The 20,239-nt window shown below is 42.0% G+C and overlaps 2 protein-coding genes across 2 annotated transcripts; one reads left to right on the plus strand and one right to left on the minus strand.

The window, feature by feature from the left end:
- The first annotated feature begins 9,916 nt into the window (after nucleotides 1-9,916).
- On the plus strand, nucleotides 9,917-14,036 carry LOC129833482 (heparan sulfate glucosamine 3-O-sulfotransferase 6-like). The gene is made up of 2 exons (XM_055898121.1): nucleotides 9,917-10,734; nucleotides 13,245-14,036. The coding sequence occupies exons 1-2, from the start codon at nucleotides 10,259-10,261 to the stop codon at nucleotides 13,861-13,863; spliced, it is 1,095 nt and encodes a 364-aa protein (XP_055754096.1). The 5' UTR covers nucleotides 9,917-10,258; the 3' UTR covers nucleotides 13,864-14,036.
- A 624-nt stretch (nucleotides 14,037-14,660) lies between these two features.
- On the minus strand, nucleotides 14,661-20,190 carry LOC129833483 (germ cell-specific gene 1-like protein). The gene is made up of 5 exons (XM_055898122.1): nucleotides 19,665-20,190; nucleotides 17,595-17,642; nucleotides 17,290-17,442; nucleotides 15,541-15,652; nucleotides 14,661-15,329 (listed from the first exon to the last, which is right to left on the minus strand). Exons 1-5 carry the CDS (start codon nucleotides 19,963-19,965, stop codon nucleotides 15,017-15,019), a joined length of 927 nt encoding a protein of 308 aa, XP_055754097.1. The 5' UTR covers nucleotides 19,966-20,190; the 3' UTR covers nucleotides 14,661-15,016.
- Nucleotides 20,191-20,239: the final 49 nt, after the last annotated feature.

A 20,239-nucleotide genomic window follows, 5' to 3' on the forward strand; every position in this document is an offset into this window, starting at 1 on the left:
TATGTACCAGAGTCTTTCAGGGGCAAAGGTGTTGCAGCTCTTCTGTCAAAGGTAAACTGTCATGACTATGGAATCCAATTTCCGCCACCCCCCCAAAAATGTAAAGGCCCAGTGAAGTCAAAAACGTGTTTTAACGTGTTTTATATATATTTCATCACAGGTTTGAATAATACTGTGAAATTGTGAAAATTATGATAATGCCCTTTTAGTGTAAGAACAGTTTGAAATGTCATTCTGTTTTGGTGGGATGGAGTTTTGGCCTGCCTGGTGACATCAACAGGCGGTAAATTAGTTAATAGTCCAATTAAATATTGTTCCAAACTACTCTGCCAATAGCAACTCGTTTTCAGTTTTTCCCTCCCTACTCAGACCACTCCCAGACAGTCCTAGCAAAATTATTGCTGGAGCAATTGCTCTTTGCTATTTGAAATCAATTTTGAAAACAATCACTGTAAGGTACTTAATTGTTACCCAGCAATGATTTGATATTGAGAATTTAAAGGTCTGCATTTGACCTTAGAAAATTATTATACTATCTAAACATTTCTAGGTAGTATCTACACATTTTGAGATACTTTTTTCTAACCTTTATTTAACTAGGCAAGTCAATTAATAACAAATTCTTATTTACAATAACGGCCTACCAAGAGGCAAAAGGCCTCCTGTGGGGATGGGGCCCAACTTGTTTAAATGTAGGACAAAACACACATCACGACAAAAGAGACACCACAACACTACATAAAGAGAGACATAAGACAACAACATAAAATGGGAGGAACATGACAAATCATGGTAGCAGCACAACATGACAACAACACAACATGGCAGTAGCACAATATGGTAGCAGCACAAACATGGTACAAACATTGTTAAGCACAGACAACAGCACGAAGGGCAAAAAGGTAGAGACAACAATACATCACGCAAAGTGTCAGTAAGTGTCCATGATTGAGTCTTTGAATCTAGAGATGGAGATAAAACTGTCCAGTTTGAGTGTTTTTTGCAGCTCGTTCCAGTTGCTAGTTGCAGCGAACTGAAAAGAGGAGTGACCCAGGGATGAGTGTGCTTTGGGGACCTTTAACAGAATGTGACTGGCAGAACGGGTGCTGTATGTGGAGGATGATGGTTGCAGTAGGTATCTCAGATAGGGGGGAGTGAGGCCTAAGAGGTTTTTATAAATAAGCATCGTCCAGTGGGTCTTGCGCCGTGTATACAGAGATGGCCAGTTTACAAAGGAGTATAGCGTGCAGTGACGTGTCCTATAAAAGGTTGAGATATTAAGTCCTCGCCCTAGGACAACAACTGTGAGTGTTCAAAAGAGCTAACAGTGCTGAGCTTGCTTTATGCAGGGTTGCATCATGTAGGACTTTGCATCTGCAAATAAAAAGTTATTCACACAACAAACCATCGCTATTGTGTTGATTGATTAATTGCAGTCAATAATTTTGGATTGAAAAGGTCTATGTAGCTTAGCCGCACAAAGTTCGAATATAAATCAAATTTGATCACATTCATATTTTCTATTAACACTAATAAATGGGCCTATATTTAATATATAATTTAGGTTGTAAATACATAGCTTAGGCTATAAATACATGACGTTACTGCTTTGTTTCCCTTGCCCAGAGTGAATCAGAGTGCTTAGGCTTCTCTAGGCTCCCTGCAGCTGTGGTTGTTATCAGTAGGCTACAGTTGATCAGTTTGTGCTTAAGTTGACAGATGGAAATCACCACACAATGCTACAAATAAATAAAGATGGTGCGGCAGGTAGCCTAGTGGTTAGAGCGTTGGGCCAGTAACCGAAAGGTTGCTGAATCGAATCCCCGAGCTGACGAGATAAAAAATCTGTTGTTCTGCTCCTGAACAAGGCAGTTAACCCAGTGTTCCTAGGCCGTCATTGTAAATAAGAATTTGTTCTTACCTGACTTGCCTAGTTAAATAAAGGTTAAATGTAATATATATATATACTTTTTTACCATCTCTATATTTGAGATAATATTGACTTTTTTTATGTGTTGGGAATTGGCTTCCATACATGACTCATGATGTCTGTGGTAACAATAAAATAGTTGCATGTTTGGTCATGTTTTTTAATTGCAACATTATTATTATTATTTGTTAATACATTTTAACCATTCTCTCCTCTTCAGGCTGCCATGGATTTTCTGGTGGAAGAAAACCTCAAGGCCCATATATCTTGTTGGTATATTAAGAAATATGTTGAGGAAACCCCACTTCTTTGTTATAAGGATCTTATTTTATTCTGAATAAGCTGCATCCTTGATGGATTGTGGTTGGAAAGAATGGTAATTGTAAAAATACAAAATACTTAAAAATAATGTATTCAGTATATACAGTACTAGTCAAAAGTTTGGACACAGCAACTCATTCAAGGGTTTTTCTTTATTTTTACTATTTTCTACATGGTAGAATAATAGTGAAGAGAATCAAAACTATGAAATAACACATGTGGAATCATGTAGTAACCAAAAAAGTGTTAAACAAATGAAAATATATTTGATATTCTTCAAGGTAGCCTTGATGACAGCTGACAGAAAATGACAGATGACAGAAACGGAAGTCCACCATTACTTTAAGACATACAGGTCAGTCAATCCGGAAAATGACAAGAACTTTGAAAGTTGTACAGTCGCAAAAACCATCAAGAGCTATGATGAAACTGGCTCTCATGAGGACCACCACAGGAAAGGAAGACCCAGAGTTACCTGCAGAAGATGAGTTCATTAGTTACCAGCCTCAGAAATTGCAGCCCAAATATATGCTTCACATAGTTCAAGTAAAACACACATCTCAACATCAACTGTTCCGAGGAGACTGCATGAATTAGGCCTTCATGGTCAAATTGCTGCAAAGAAACCACTACTAAAGGACATCAATAATAAGAAGAGACTTGCTTCCGCCTAGAAACACGAGCAATGGACATTAGACCGGTGGAAATCTGTCCTTTGGTCTGATGAGTCCAAATGTGAGATTTTTTGTTCCAACCGCTGTGTCTTTTTGCGACGCAGAGTACGGATGATCTCTACATGTGTGGTTCCAACTGTGAAGCATGGAGGAGGAGGTGTGATGTGAGGGTGTGCTTTGCTATTGACACTGTCAGTAATTTATTTAGAATTCAAGGCACACTTAGCCAGCATGGCTACCACAGCATTCTGCAGCGATACACCACCCCATCTGGTTTGCGCTTAGTGGGATTATCATTTGTTTTTTAACAGGACAATGATACAACACACCTCCAGCCTGTGTAAGGGCTATTTGACCAAGAAGGAGAGTGATGGAGTGCTGCATCAGATGACCTGGCCTCCACAATCACCCGATCTCAACCCAATTGAAATGGTTTGGGATGAGTTGGACTGCAGAGTGAAGGAAAAGCTGCCAACAAGTGCTGAGCATATGTGGGAACTCCTTCAAACTGTTGGAAATGCATTCTAGGTGAAGCTGGTTGAGAGAATGCCAAGAGTGTGCAAAGCTGTCATCAAGGCTACCTTGAAGAATATAAAATATATTTTTATTTGTTTAACACTTTTTTGGTTATTACATGATTCCATAAGTGTTATTTCATAGTGTTGATGTCTTCACTAATAATTTACAATGTAAAAATACAAATAAAGAAAAACCCTTAAATGAGTAGGTGTGTCCAAACTTTTGACTGGTACTGTATGTATATGTTTATATTTCTATATACATAAATATATATAATAATATTTTATAATAAATTATAATAATACATATGGATTATGAGCCTGCTTTCAGTCTACCTTATTTTGCATTCTCTGACCATGCCTTTGAGAAATATTTATTCAGGAGTACGTTCAATGAGAGGCCAAAATAACCAACCATGTTTGAGTCACTTCAAATGTACCTTACTATTTCCATCAGAAAGGAAAAAGTATATTGATAGAAATAATTCTTCTTTATAAAGTTGTCTGTTGTATTACTTGCTTGTTTAAATTATTTGTGAATAATCTCTTATATTTGTTTGTACATTTTTCATTGATTGAACAATTGTCATTTCTATAATAGATTACATTGATATCAAACACCCTCTCCTTGTCATGCCTTCAGTAGAGAACTACCCAGTCTAGTCCGGGTCTTCATAATTTTGTTTTTTGTTCTCAAGAAATATAACACCTGCAGAATAGAGGATAGACTTTATTGATTGAATCATCACAATTCAGGATTTGTACAGAATAAAAATAGGATAAAGAAACACAATGTTTTTTGCAAATCAGATGACAGTTTTTAATCTAGTCATAGATAGGGATCCTGTATTCATCTCTGAATACTCAAGAAGTAAAGAGTAATCTCCTTTAAAATATTATTATCTGGAAGTGACAGTGGGTTTAAGGGCTTTAGTTCTAATCAAGAGGATATTGCCTTTCAGGACAGCAGTGTAGTGCTCAGCCCTTATTACTCTACAATTACTACTGTACTAGGGGGATTTGGAAAGTAACCTTATCCTTTGGACCGGTTTAGGAGTGACAAAAAATGGTTATTGTAATGGTTCCGCACTGATGATACAAGAACGATGTTTGTTGAAAGAGCTGCTATTACTACAGTACGTTACAGACACTTTTTTAGTTCCAATTAATGTAACATTTTGTATTAACTATTCATTGGACATGTTGAGGGCAGTTATATTGTGTGATAATAAGGAAAGATTACTGTGGGCCAGTGGTGACTAATTCATTTTCTGGGGGCGTTTTAAGCTTGATTGGGTATAGACCAAAGATCCTTGAAGAGCAATACACCTTTTGAAAATAACATGACATAACAATCTCTTAGGACTCAGCTCAGAGGTCAAGAGTCTTATCTGTGATTGCAGGATGGGGAGGCATACAAGGTAAAAATGTCACATGTGGGGCCACATTAGCATACTATTGTGAACATGCCTCTGCATACATTTAAGAAGATCTCTATTGGTAATCTGCTGGATTCAAAGAATTGGATTGAGATTCAGCACGTTGGAAGAGAAGAGGAGCGGGTTCTATAGAAACAGTTAACAATTACTATTATAGTCATTTCTCACATTATACCTATTTATTTAAGAACATGTTTAGGAAAGTTTACCTTTACAAAGCACTAAGAACTAAAACAGAACCACAAGCCACGAAATAAATATTTGGAAGAAGTATTACAGCACAATGTTGATTTAACCTCGCAACAGACCATTATGACTTGCCTTGGAGCAGCTGGGAGAAAGACCTGTCATTTCAGTTGCAGAAATATCTCTTCCTGTTAACTACAGATAAGCAGCTCTGCTTCGTTATGAAGTAAGACATAGCACAAATATATTGATCACACTTACATGTATCTCCCCTCAGAGTTTGAGTGAGTTACCATCTTTATTTCCTGAGACTAACAATTCAGCAGATGACACTTACCACTTAGCAGCAAACCTACAGTGGACAAATATCTCTATCACCCATCTAACTTGATTTGAGTGTCACAATAGTACTGCAGTGGTACAGTACAACATAAACTCAGCAAAAAAAGAAACGTCCTCTCACTGTCAACTGCGTTTATTTTCAGCAAACTTAACATGTGTAAATATTTTTATGAACATGACAAGATTCAACAACTGAGACATAAACTAAATAAGTTCCACAGACATGTAACTTATAGAAATTGAATAATGTGTCCCTGAACAAAGGGGGGGCGGGGGGGTCAAAATCAAAAGTAACAGTCAGTATCTGGTGTGGCCATCAGCTGCATTAAGTACTGCAGTGCATCTCCTCCTCATGGACTGCACCAGATTTGCGAGTTCTTGCTGTGAGATGTTGCAACACTCTTCCACCAAGGCACCTGCAAGTTCCCGGACATTTCTGGGGGGAATGGCCCTAGCCCTCACCCTCCGATCCAACAGGTCCCAGACGTGCTCAATGGGATTGAGATCCGGGCTCTTCGCTGGCCATGGCAGAACACTGACATTCCTGTCTTGCAGGAAATCATGCACAGAATGAGCAAGATGGCTGGTGGCATTGTCATGCTGGACGGTCATGTCAGGATGAGCCTGCAGGAAGGGTACCACATGAGGGAGGAGGATGTCTTCCCTGTAACGCACAGCGTTAAGATTGCATGCAATGGCAACAAGCTCAGTGATGATGTGACACACTGCCCCAGAACATGATGGACCCTCCACCTCCAAATCAATCCCACTCCAGAGTACAGGCCTCGGTGTAACACTCATTCCTTCGATGATAAACGTGAATCCTGTCTGGTCCAGCGACGATGGGTTTGTGCCCATAGGCGATGTTGTTGCTGGTGATGTCTGGTGAGGACCTGCCTTACAACAGGCCTACAAGCCCTCAGTCCAGCCTCTCTCAGCCTATTGCGGACAGTCTGAGCACTGATGGAGGGATTGTGCATTCCTGGTGTAACTCGGGCAGTTGTTGTTGACATCCTGTACCTGTCCCGCAGATGTGATGTTCGGATGTACCGATCCTGTGCAGGTGCTGTTACACGTGGTCTGCCACTGCGCGGATGATCAGCTGTCCGTCCTGTCTCCCTTAGGCGTCTCACAGTACGGACATTGCAATTTATTGCCCTGGCCACATCTGCAGTCCTCATGCCTCCTTGCAGCATGCCTAAGGCACGTTCATGCAGATGAGCAGGGACCCTGGGCATCTTTCTTTTGGTGTTTTGCAGAGTCAGTAGAAAGGCCTCTTTAGTGTCCTAAGTTTACATAACTGTGACCTTAATTGCCTACCGTCTGTAAGCTGTTAGTGTCTTAACGACCGTTCCACAGGTGCATGTTCATTAATTGTTTATGGTTCATTGAACAAGCATGGGAAACAGTGTTTAAACCCTTTACAATAAAGATCTGTGAAGTTATTTGGATTTTTACAAATTATCTTTGAAAGACAGGGTCCTGAACAAGGGACGTTTCTTTTTTTGCTGAGTTTATGACTGTTCAATGACAGAACTAACCATGTACGCACACACACACACACACACACACACACACACACACACACACACACACACACACACACACACACACACACACACACACACACACACACACACACACACACACACACACACACACACACACACACACACACACACACACACACACACACACACACACACACGATCAGAGATGCTTGGGGCATGTGAGGTTGTGGAATGTAAGCCATAAGAAGGTGAATTCGGTAGAGGCTAGCAGCAGCATCCTCACATCTTCACCCATCGTTTCTCCACCCTATAATCCAATGTGGTAATTTTCCAGAACAAACAGATTTATCTGAGATAACAGACGCGTAGACATGTCTCTCCTTTCTAAAGTGATCTTTAATCCCTACGTATTTACAATGCACCGGGTCTTATTAAACAATAATCCCAGATGTGATGCAGAAACCAGGTCACCCTGCACTGCACAGCAGGTATCCTGCATGACTGTAACGCCTCGATCACACCGACAGTTTTTGCATTTTGTTACACCAGAAATACATTCATTTCCAGTGGAACGCTGCATTTGCCTTGCAGCATTGCGTTGCAGAGGCATTGCCGTGCATTCTGTGTAGTGCATACGTTGGATTTATTTAATGTGTTTTTCATACTGTGTGCGTAAACAACTTGACAGAAATTGTAGCAGAAGGTGAATGTTGAACACACATATCAAGCTGATGCTGTGTATTTTAGGAAACCAGTGATGGACACAGTCTAATTTAGATGTAGATGAAAGCCTCTATTATTTTGCCAACCTTCAGATGTGAGTCTGGAAGAGAAAGACAGGGTCCCTGTATTGAAGCCACATCATTGGTGGCAATACCTTGTGCTTTCACAGCAAACTGTTTGAATTCTCTCTTCAAATGAAATTAAATCAAATGTTATTTGTCACATGCGCCAAATGCAGCAGGTGTAGACCTTACTGTGAAATGCTTACTTACAAGCCCTTAACCAACAATTCAGTTTTAAGAAAATATAATTAAGAAAATATTTACTAAATAAATTCAAGTTAAAAATAAATTTAAAAAAATAACACAAAAAATAACTTGTCCTATCTCACATGATCCTTGCTTCAAATGTAACAATAAATGCTTTGTTTAAACTATTGTGTTCCCACTGAGCAAAAATTGGTTGAATCAATGTTGTTTCCACGTCATTTAAAAAATCTTTGTTTAAATGTGATGATGTTGAATAAATGTGGAAAACTGATTGGCTTTGAAAAAAGACGTCAATGTAAGGGAATGTAGTCACTTTTAACCTAAATTCAAAGACATGGTCACATTTCTTGTTGATTTCATGTTGAATTCACGTTAGTTGACAACTCTACCAAATTTAAATCAAAACTAGACGTTGAACTGAAGTCTGTGCCCAGTGGGTTATTTTCACTGATATTTCCACAGCATATTATTTGATCCAATATGAATCTCCTGGTGCCTTCATTTATGCAAAGCTTGTTGAGGCTTCTCTCCACCTGAAGGCTTGTGAAGGCTTCTCTCCACATGAAGGCTTGATAAGGCTTCTCTCCACCTGAAGGCTTGTGAAGGCTACTCTCCACCTGAAGGCTTGTGAAGGCTTCTCTCCACCTGAAGGCTTGTGAAGGCTTCTCTCCACCTGAAGGCTTGTGAAGGCTTCTCTCCACCTGAAGGCTTGTGAAGGTTTCTCTCCATCTGAAGGCTTGTGAAGGCTTCTCTCCACCTGAAGGCTTGTGAAGGCTTCTCTCCACCTGAAGGCTTGTGAAGGCTTCTCTCCACCTGAAGGCTTGTGAAGGCTTCTCTCCACCTGAAGGCTTGTGAAGGCTTCTCTCCACCTGAAGGCTTGTGAAGGCTTCTCTCCACCTGAAGGCTTGTGAAGGTTTCTCTCCACCTGAAGGCTTGTGAAGGCTTCTCTCCACGTGAAGGTTGTGAAGGTTTCTCTCCACATGAAGGTTTCTCTCCATGTGAAGGTTTCTCTCCATGTGAAGGTTTCTCTCCACGTGAAGGTTTCTCTCCATGTGAAGGTTTCTCTCCATGTGAAGGCTTCTCTTCAGCCTCTTGCGTCTATTGTTTATCATAGCTTTTCACTTATAAGGATGTGCATTGGATTTCTGGTAAACTACATCTGAGTTTGAATCAGAAATGGCATTATTTGATTATAATACCATGGATTGCTCTTTAAAGGTTCCACCAGAGTACTCAGATCACATTAAATTAAGGGACATAAGTGGAGTTGGCTCCAATGTCAGATTGTACAGTGACCATTTCCTGGTAAACCGTGTAAGCTTACAATACACAGTTTCCTGTTCAGAGGAGATTTCACAGTATCAGAAGTGACCCATATGACCCATAATGCAGTCGTTATTGGGCTGTCCTTCCATAAAAAAAGATGTTCACTACGATGCTGCGAAAAAAAGCAGAATCAGACACAAACCCCCTCTCTGTATGACTTAATACCTCTGCCTGGAGATTATCCTGGTTGTATTACCAACGCTTCCTATTACGTCATGATGCCTATGTACAGGGCTTTCTGTCGGTGGATGCAAAGAACAATATTCAATCATTGCAAAACAATAATGTGTGTTAAGTCATGCAAGGAACCCCCAAAAAATCTGCATGGTCAGCTGTTCCCATATATGCCTCAAAAACTGTAATATGAATTGCAAATAAAAATCTCTTTAACAAGTATCCTACTTTATTCAACCATAAATCAATATTTATTGAGGAAATTGTCACCTGAAAATTATGTCAAAGCTGAAATGAGTTGCCTTGTGGTGTTATTTCCCTCCTGACCAGCATAATACCATAGCCTGAGGAAGGAAAGCAAATTGCCTGTCTAATGCAAACATTGAGAAAGAAAGTTATCCTAAAGCTGACGTTACAGGATCATGGCTCAACAGTTTAAGTTTGAGCAGTGAAACCCGCCTTCTCTACTATCCCTCCAATCAAGGTAGAGCAGCACTGAAAGATGCGCACAGCATCTCCCGATGATGGTTAATATAGCAGTGTCAGATGAGCAAGAACATACTATACTAACTGTGTGTGGAAACATTACACCGTCGTTTATGTCCAACAAAATATTGTTATTATAGAAAGAAGGATTTTTTGTTGTTGCGATGAACAGTTTAGAGATCAACAACGTGTCAATATGGGATGACGAGCGTATTTGGCACTTCGCTTGGAACAGCCGGTGCACCATGTTTTGGGCATGGAATTATGATTATGTGCTTTTGCTAACAAGAATACCAGATGTACCGAAATAAGATATGTGTTGTTCATAGAATGTCCTCAATTTGTTTGTGGAAGAAGGTATGGCTGGTTCTCATCACATTCAACAAGACGTTCCGCGACTCCTGCATAAACTTCTCTTCGTGTTCTCCCTTGCTGTGGTTTGCGCGTCGCTGTACTTCATTCTCTCCGGCTGCTGTGATTTTATTTTAGTGGATACTGCGAAACATTTGAAGCAAACCTCTCAACTTTTACCTTTGACTGAGCTGTTCCAAAGGAAGAATGCCTCATTTGAGAAGAGGGCTACAGATGTCGGTGTGCGCTCAGCATCCCTCGTCAGCAGCGCAGGTGCGACAGGTGCAGTTGGTGCGCAATCAGCCAATGTTGGTAAGGACTGGACCGCAGCAAGGAGACTACCTCAAGCAATCATCATAGGGGTGAAAAAGGGCGGAACACGAGCTCTTTTGGAATTCCTAAGACTTCATCCTGACATTCGAGCACTTGGCTCTGAACCCCACTTTTTCGACAGACATTACTCACGTGGGTTGAATTGGTACAGGTATGAACCTACCTACCTATCAAGGATGATGATGATGATGATTATAATGATTATAATGATTATAATGATTAGAATGATAATGCTGAAACACACATTTGTGTTTGGTTGATATTTGTTTATATATATTTGATATTTGATTGAGGAGGGTTTCATTGTTTGCATTCAGATTATGTTTACAACTTGCAAAAGGTGTAGAATGATGCACATTCCTCCTTGGAATTGCTGCTTGCTCATAGTCAGCCGTGTGTATTGCAAGTTAAAGGGGTTATTTAATGGCTGGGGGGATTTCTCTATGGGCTGTCCTACATTTACTTATTTTTATACATTTATTTAACCTTTATTTAACTAGGCAAGTCAGTTAAGAACAAATGATTATTTACAATGACGGCCTAGCCCCATCAAACCCTAACCAATCACAGCCGGTTGTTATACAGCCTGGAATCGGACCAGAGTCTGTAGTGACACCTCTAGCACTGAGATGCAGTGCGTTAGACCGCTGCACCACTCGGGTGCACTACATGGCCCATGCATACACTCTGAAGAACAACTGTAAAATCAATAACACATATTATGGAGCAATGTTCTCTATGCCATTATTATTTAATCATTTTGACTGTTCTCCAAAAACAAATAAACGTAGCAAACATTCCCCCAACTCCTGAACCTAACATCTGCTACATGATCACTCAATCAACAAACTTTATTTATATAGCACATTTCTTACAACAAATGCATTTCAAGGTGCTTGAGCCAACAGTGCCGCACAATATGGACCTTGTTCTCTCCCTTGTTTGATGTCGTGTGGTGAGCGGTTATTTTCGTTTTTTAAAGATCTAATTGACCAACTTTGGTTCAATTATTTGAATTCCATTTTGTTCAGTTTTCTTCTGTGCGTTCAATTCGCTCATTGTACGGTTTCTCTAGAGATACATCAGATCCAGCCTCGGCTGTGCGATGTAGTAAGGAGTTGTAGTTTCCAACAGGCTAATATTCTATTGTTTAGCGCATAAAACGTGAGAATTAACTACAATGACCACAATCCCTTGCGCATTTACTTGTCCGGTCTTTGAATTATTTTACGCCTGCTATGGAAGAGACAGAAGAATGTGCGATCATGAGGTGCTATAGAGCAGCTGTTTCTTCACGAGGGTTTATCTCTACCTTAAAATACTGTACATGATCTAAGTGATTGATATTTGACATTCAGCAGTCATAAAAGTATGCCTTATTTACTTTGAAGGACTACAAAATTGTGATTTTGTCACACTGCATAGACAGCAGCTCAATAGAGATGAGATGATGATTTAGGATTAAATAATAAAGGTATTAAATAAAAAAAATGTAATATACACAACTACTGAAATATTTGATTAAAGTAATGTGAATAAATGATGGTTAATAAGTGATAAGCAGTAATGGACAGTCACTACCATCATGTGACTTTTATTGATTGTTTTATTCTGTCTTGTTACAGCATTCAGGCCACACAATGCATAGTGCATTTAATTAATGTTTTCAAAAATGATTGAAACTTGAAATTGAAAACCGTGATTCTTTTTTTATAATCGGACCGAACTGACCTCAAAAAGCACTAATCGTCAAAAAGCATTAATCGTTCAGCACTGTTGATGTCTGAAGTATCATACTGTCTGTTCCCAAAATGGAAACATTCATCAAGCTGCTTGATCAAAGTATAGCACCACATTGTCTAATGAGAATATGAACTGGAGTATGCATTGTTTCTGCTGAGAGGGAAATAATCATGGCTCTTTATTTAAACACTACCCATGGAATTGAACTCGATCTTGATAATGGTTAGATAACAGCTCCAAGGGAGAAAAGCTGAGTGCAAATGCCAAGTGAGTCAATGCAACACAAAAGCTACATATTCTGCCAGTGCCAAAATCTGTCTCCAGGGAAAATCAAAAGTGGGCTCACTAATGGACTTTGCTTGTATTTGTGTGTCCCTCCCTCCTTCTTTCTCCCAGTCTCTCTTTCTTCCTTCCTTCCTTTCTTTCTCTCTTGTCCTTCATCTGGATTTCTATTCAGGCATACAGCCGAGTGTATCCTCTCTCTCTCCCTGGTAGCACATGCTTTTACAAGGGGTGTGTACGAGTTTCAGTGCCCCTCAGCCCTCGTTTAGTTGAATGGGAGTGTATTAACATCCGGCAGGGAGGAAGAGCTGAGTGAGGCTGGAGAGCACACTGGGGAAAACTATATAACACCATGTCAATTATTAAGAACCAGCAGGCCTGTTGGCTTCATTGGCACAGGATGACATAGAGATCTGTGGGGAGTGAGCATGACCAGATAGGTCATGGTGTTAAGAGAGGATTCAGTCCCTTTATTTGGCTGTAGGCCTCAATCAATAGTACCTTGGATTGGTTGATGGTTATTCAAAGAATTAACCCTCTCTCTTGGATCTAAAACAAATGGATATGGTTACATTCTAATTTGGCTGTATTTTGTGTATTTGATATAAGATTGAACAGCCTCATTGTCCCTCTCAGGAACCTGATGCCCAAAGCTCTGGAGGGCCAGGTGGTCCTGGAGAAGACACCCAGGTACTTTGTGACGGCGGATAGCCCCGGCCTGATCCACGCCATGTCCCAGGAGGTCAAACTGATCGTGGTGGTGCGTGACCCTGTGACCCGCGCCATCTCTGACTACACCCAGATCATATCCAAGACTCCGGGCGTTCCCAGCTTCGAGACCCTGACGTTCCATAACGGGACGGAGGCGTTGAAGGTGGACTCCCTGTGGAGCCCCATCTGGATTGGCCTGTATGCTCTACACCTGGAGAGGTGGCTGGCCCACTTCCCCTTGGAGCAGATCCACTTTGTCCATGGGGAGAGGCTGGTGAGCGACCCTGCAGGGGAGCTGGGCAGAGTCCAAGACTTTCTGGGCCTTCAGAGGATCATCACAGACAAACACTTCTACTTCAACAAGACAAAGGGTTTCCCCTGCCTGAAGAAGCCAGAGGGCAGCAGCAAGCCCCACTGCCTGGGCAGAACTAAGGGCAGGCCACATGCTGACATCCACCCTCAGGTCATCCTCAGGTTACATCAGTTCTACCAGCCACACAACCTGCGCTTCTACCAGATGACAGGGCAGGACTTTGGCTGGTAGGATGGGAGCCTACAATGAGGTGGAAAAAAGATAAAAGTGACAGCGACATCCACGGTCGGAAAGCAGGTCCTCAGAAGTCTGTGAACTTACCCTTTACTCCACTAGATGGCAGTCCTTCACCAACAGAGGCTTAGACGGTATTGTCGAAGTACTGTAAACTACTTGGGCAAATGTATTTGTGGTCATTTTTTTCTGTAGTCAGATTGAGCAAGTATTACCATAAGAAATGACATGGCATCCCTTAATTTAAATCCAAGACAATTCAAGGCAGCTGCATGGGCAAATAGTTGAAATATTTAGTAGAGTCCTGCATTGATCCATTCAGCTAGTAGTCGTTTGCAGTTGGTTTTCATTGAAATATTCCCTAGTTATGAGGGGCATTTAAACCCATTTCCTCAATATTACCAAGAATCATAGACAGATTCACAGTCTGAATTGTCCTTCATTTCTGACAAAGTTTGTGTTCAATACATTTCCTGTGTATGTTTATGGGTGCTGCCTTTTTCTTCATTACATTCTGAAGCAAATATTAAGATCCAACTTTCTTATATACAGCACATATAAACATAAGCACCATGTTGTAACCTACTGTACGTGTTGGAAATAGCCATCTGTACACCAAGCATCCATATGGAAACTAGACTTGGCTGATATTTGCAGCCCCATGCCGAATGTGGCAAAAAAACTACTATCATAGCTTGTAAAAACAGCTTCACCATCTGCTCCAGAATAACAGTAATGATAAGAATAGTCATGGCCTTGGCTCTAGAAACATACAGGAGGAGAGTGAGGACAAGTGTTGTTTATTCAGTCAGCTCCATGTTCCTTTAACCATAATATTAGTAATGATCTTCTCAATGGGATCCATTATGCCCTATACAGTCTAGTGAGTTTGGGATCCTGTATATGAGAGACAATTTATGGTCATTTTAATGAAGAGGTCACCAAGCCTGGTCCTGTAAAGCCTTATAGATCTCGTAGGCCCTGTTCTGATACTGTGAAAATGCATCCTTTCTTCCTCCCCTTTGTGTTTTGAATTGGAACCTATCCAATCATGTTGGAGCAGTCATAACCTCAATGAAGGGAGGATGGTAGGTACACTCTAACAGTATTGGAATGGGGCCCTGCAGGCCCAGGGTTGGTGACCACTGTCTTAGCAGTAGGCCTCTCCCTGTGGTTCTGTCATGCTGTCCAGGCCCATTACATAGGCTGCTTCAGTGGAGGGTTTGTGCCCATTGACAGGAAGGTCCAGAGGCCCAGCATTTCCTTCTCCCCTTGCAGGCACAGCCGTCAGGTACATGTCCCACATCTGCTCTGGCAGGTCCATCTCCAGCAGCTTCTGCTTGATCCTCAGGTTCTTCTCAATGTTCCGCCGCTTGTACTTGAACTCTACGATGGTCTTGGTGTACCTGTTTAGTGCTGTCACCGCAGAAGCCATGCAGGTGGCAAAGGAGCCCCATGCTAAGCTGGGGAGGGGGAAGAAGAAGTACAGAGGGTGTGATTAACCTCAGCATGCATGCTCTCTCCATCATGACTGTGCTACTATACATGGCCTCAGAATGCTAGCATCGCTTAAAATTGCACAAGTATCACATAGCTGGGTATTAGAGTTTAATCAGAGACAACTTCTATTGTACAGCACCTAGTGTAACGGTAAGTGACCTAGTCAGTACATACATGTAGGACCAGCTGTAGTCCCAGGTCTTGGGCCTCCAGTCCTCCGGACCCATAGCCACAGCCAGCTGAAAGGCCGTGGTGAACATCATGTGGGCAACCATCCCCAAAAGGCCTGGATCCCGAAGGACACAACACAATACAAAACGCAAATAAAGTTGGTGAATGAAAACCTGAGATAATATATGAGACTACATATTTTTTGTGTATAATGGTTGTACCTTTTAAAAGCACTGGTATAAGTACAGCTAAAAAATTGTATCTGCAATTGATATTAGTAGTCACAGGTGGCAGTATTGTACACGTTATGAATTGAGGGCTATCAGTTTGGATATCTTTCACTTATTTTAAAAACCTTGCATGAGGACAGGTATTAGTGTGAACAACATTGAGATCAGTCCATTCATTTTCACCATGATCATGCTTCCTTATTCACTGGATATTCAGTTTATAGTATTACTGGGGAAGCTAATAGGTTACATTAATACAGTTGCAGCCATTCCCCTTCATAACAATGACAGATAGAAGAGAGAATGATGAAGAATCAAAGCCCACCACAGCACAATGTTCCCTCTACTCTCTCTTTCTCTGCTGCCTCTTGGCCATCTCTCTGCCAACATTCTGCTCGTCTACAGCTGCTTTACTTGGGATTAACGCCCTAACAACAAGAGGAGGGGTCAGGAGAAGGTGGGAGGGGAGGGGTGGGGGTACTGCTAGGGGTAGGCCTTGTCTTGGCCCAAAACCACTGTCCCATCTCCAATCCGATTAGTCCAGAAACCAGCAAATCCCCAGAGGCATAGGACACACAGACCATAGACCACTGCTCTACGCGCTATGTTAGCACTTAGCTAGGCTAGCTTCCCTACAACTGTACCTCCCTGAGCAAGGCTCCCATCCCACCCTGCTTCTATTATTGCTCTGCTTTTCTGCTAAAGAAATCATATTCACATTCATATTTGTACCACAGAGCCAAGGAGAGTCAGCTGTAGGGATTCCACAAATTCTGTGGTGCATAAACCACATTTTAAATGTGTATATTCACTCCTACTTACCCCCACAATACAGTTTGACAGATGGATAGCAACACAATAACTATTAATGACAATACAGTGAGTGAATCTAGATGAACAGGACTCCTGATTGACATACATTTTCTCAACATCATCTTGATTCCCCTCCTATCAGCTTTGGAAATGGTCTTTGAAAGGATGAAAACTGTAGATTCAGCAGTGTACTGAATATCGTATCTGTAAAATTGAAATAATCCATTTAGGATATGGACTAGCCACGGTCACTCTGGCCGGCCTCTGCCTGCCTGGGATGGTTAGTGGGTTGCATGCATGGTATTAGATGATGTAATCCCCTTGGTGGGTAGTGTTACACACAGACACGCTGGCCTCTGCTCTACTGTGGAGCTGGGACTCCCAAAGCCTGTCTACTGTAGGCTTTCTATCCAATTTGACCAGCCCAGTGCCAGCCTTAGTGTGATAGCGTGGCATGGAGGTTGACATGGCCTCTGGTCATTGAGAAGCAGAGCCAGGGGATGTCCACTCACTAGTGTGCCCCCTCTGTGAAGCTGACTTCATAGTTAAGGATGCAGGGAGATAATCAACTCCTCAATGGCTGGTGATCAGCTTTGAGTGACTGTATGAAAGTATTATTTGATGACTTGTTCATTTGACAAATGGTGAACGTCACATTTTTAAAAATAAATATGATTGTGTACATCATTACCAGGCACAGATGTGTTACCTGACAGTGCGGTTAACATGGCAGCAAATGCGTTGAGCTTCAGCTTGTTCATGACGCTAAGGCAAGGACACAGCTCTAACCACATGAGTACACCACCCGTGAACAGCAGGATGAGGTAGAGACACTCAGCTGTGATGCACAGCCACAGGACCCCTGGGAATAGAAGGAAGAGAGGAGTCCCTGTCTTGATATAGTTTTGATGACTGGACTTATATAAAGTTGTGGTCAAGAGGACAATATAGATTTATCAGGGCTTTACACTACTAGACTGAAAGATAATCATTTTATAAATGGGTTTTACCTACCTTTTTCATGGTCAGGTGCAATGTCTTTAAAGTCTCTGCAGTTAAAACCTGGAAGCAGAGAAACATTAATTTAGTTCATGTAGCCTAGTCTTGTTCTTTTTCTTATCTTCTTATGTAAATTGTAGTTGTAGAAATAGGTAATGCAATCAAAACAATTTTTACTCTTCTTTGTTATTTTCTATAGATGAAATATAAATGTGTTAGTATGCACAGAAGCTTCAGCAAAATGGTTATGATCAGGATTTTCACCTTCATGTTGTTTGACCGATTACTCCCCAAGATAAATCGCTTACCACTTTTAAAATCAGACCCTATCCATTATCTGATAGTGGTGTCTCCAGTCCTCATGTCTCCAGTCCTCATTTCTCCAGTCCTTTTTCTATCCCACTAAGCTGTTTGTTCTGTCACACCTCAGGACTGGCTACTGCTGACTCTCACAGCTGTTTGTTATGTCACACCTCAGGACTGGCTACTGCTGACTCTCACAGCTGTTTGTTCTGTCACACCTCAGGACTGGCTACTGCTGACTCTCACAGCTGTTTGTTCTGTCACACCTCAGGACTGGCTACTGCTGACTCTCACAGCTGTTTGTTCTGTCACACCTCAGGACTGGCTACTGCTGACTCTCACAGCTGTTTGTTCTGTCACACCTCAGGACTGGCTACTGCTGACTCTCACAGCTGTTTGTTCTGTCACACCTCAGGGCTGGCTACTGCTGACTCTCACAGCTGTTTGTTCTGTCATACCTCAGGACTGGCTACTGCTGACTCTCACAGCTGTTTGTTCTGTCATACCTCAGGACTGGCTACTGCTGACTCACACAGCTGTTTGTTCTGTCACACCTCAGGACTGGCTACTGCTGACTCTCACAGCTGTTTGTTCTGTCATACCTCAGGACTGGCTACTGCTGACTCTCACAGCTGTTTGTTATGTCACACCTCAGGACTGGCTACTGCTGACTCTCACAGCTGTTTGTTCTGTCACACCTCAGGACTGTCTACTGCTGACTCTCACAGCTGTTTGTTCTGTCACACCTCAGGACTGGCTACTGCTGACTCTCACAGCTGTTTGTTCTGTCATACCTCAGGACTGGTTACTGCTGACTCTCACAGCTGTTTGTTATGTCACACCTCAGGACTGGCTACTGCTGACTCTCACAGCTGTTTGTTCTGTCATACCTCAGGACTGGCTACTGATGACTCTCACAGCTGTTTGTTTTGTCACACCTCAGGACTGGCTACTGCTGACTCTCACAGCTGTTTGTTCTGTCATACCTCAGGACTGGCTACTGCTGACTCTCACAGCTGTTTGTTCTGTCACACCTCAGGACTGGCTACTGCTGACTCTCACAGCTGTTTGTTCTGTCACACCTCAGGACTGGCTACTGCTGACTCTCACAGCTGTTTGTTCTGTCACACCTCAGGACTGACTACTGCTGACTCTCACAGCTGTTTGTTCTGTCACACCTCAGGACTGGCTACTGATGACTCTCACAGCTGTTTGTTCTGTCACACCTCAGGACTGGCTACTGATGACTCTCACAGCTGTTTGTTCTGTCACACCTCAGGACTGGCTACTGATGACTCTCACAGCTGTTTGTTCTGTCACACCTCAGGACTGGCTACTGCTGACTCTCACAGCAATCATAGCAAATCAATGTTGGGTCACAGAGTTTCTGCAAGCATTCCAATTCTTGCACTCAATGATCTCCATACTGTAAAACTCCTACTAAAACTGATGCTCAGTCCATTTCAGTAAAGTCAACACAAGTAACCTGATACCAAATAGAACATTACTTTTTGCTTATTTTATCAAATCTCAAAGACTAAAAAAAGAAAAAAACAACATGATGCTGTAATTATGTAAGTAAATAGTAGATCGTCAAATCATTTGCATCTTGATCTTATTTTAGTCTCTCCCAATGTACTTCCACCTTCACTTCCTGTTGTAATGTACCCAAACCACATCAGGTTTAGAGAGCATGGTCACACAGGACCAGCTGCTGAGTGGCCAACATAGTCGCAAGTTCTATTTCAACATTTCTGCAAGTTGTACATGAACGTTATTTACCATTCATGTCAGCAGCCTGCTCACAGGAGAAGAAGATGCCGGTGTGGAACTTCCTCATCAGGAACTTGTCTTCTCCCGACTCCCAGATGTACTGCACCAGCCGGCTGTCGTTGATGTTACTGCTGTTGAAGCGAATGCAGTACGACTGCCTGGTCGTCACCGGCCCCGTGCAGAAAGGCTTGACCACCTTCCTGGTCCCCTCGCACCAGAAGCTAGTGGTCACTGCTGACAGGGCACACGTAAATGCTACAATGTTGAGGGTGAGCGCCAGGGACCCCCGCCGACTGCACTCTGTCCCCATGCTGGAGGCTGGGCAAAATGAAATGAAAAGGCAACTAATCCAGGCTTTCGATATGTCGCCGCCGTGTTTCGCCTCTCAAATATATCTCAAATCTTCATAATCTTGTGGTGTTTGAGGTTCCTTGAGTGATGCTGTATGTACATCTCTCCTGTGGCAATACGGATGTGCTGCCTGCTACCTTTATTGAAGGATTCGTTCTCTTCCTTGCTTGCGCTCCCTTATACTCCAATCCTCCAATCACTCTTTTTGTCTCTCCGTTGTTTATTTGAACTCT

This window comes from Salvelinus fontinalis, chromosome 34 (genome assembly GCF_029448725.1).
Source record: "Salvelinus fontinalis isolate EN_2023a chromosome 34, ASM2944872v1, whole genome shotgun sequence".
In the NCBI taxonomy this organism is placed as follows: Eukaryota; Metazoa; Chordata; class Actinopteri; order Salmoniformes; family Salmonidae; genus Salvelinus; species Salvelinus fontinalis.

What these genes read in the sequence shown, in the direction of transcription:
- LOC129833482 (XM_055898121.1), top strand. Translation starts at nt 10,259, where the DNA reads ATGGCTGGTTCTCATCACATTCAACAAGACGTTCCGCGACTCCTGCAT. An exon ending in CGTGGGTTGAATTGGTACAG is followed by an intron (nt 10,735 to 13,244) that starts GTATGAACCTAC and finishes TGTCCCTCTCAG; the next exon opens with GAACCTGATGCCCAAAGCTC.
- LOC129833483 (XM_055898122.1), bottom strand. Translation starts at nt 19,965, where the DNA reads ATGGGGACAGAGTGCAGTCGGCGGGGGTCCCTGGCGCTCACCCTCAAC. An exon ending in GCAGGCTGCTGACATGAATG is followed by an intron (nt 17,643 to 19,664) that starts GTAAATAACGTT and finishes CTCTGCTTCCAG; the next exon opens with GTTTTAACTGCAGAGACTTT. An exon ending in GACTACAGCTGGTCCTACAT is followed by an intron (nt 15,330 to 15,540) that starts GTATGTACTGAC and finishes CCCCCTCCCCAG; the next exon opens with CTTAGCATGGGGCTCCTTTG.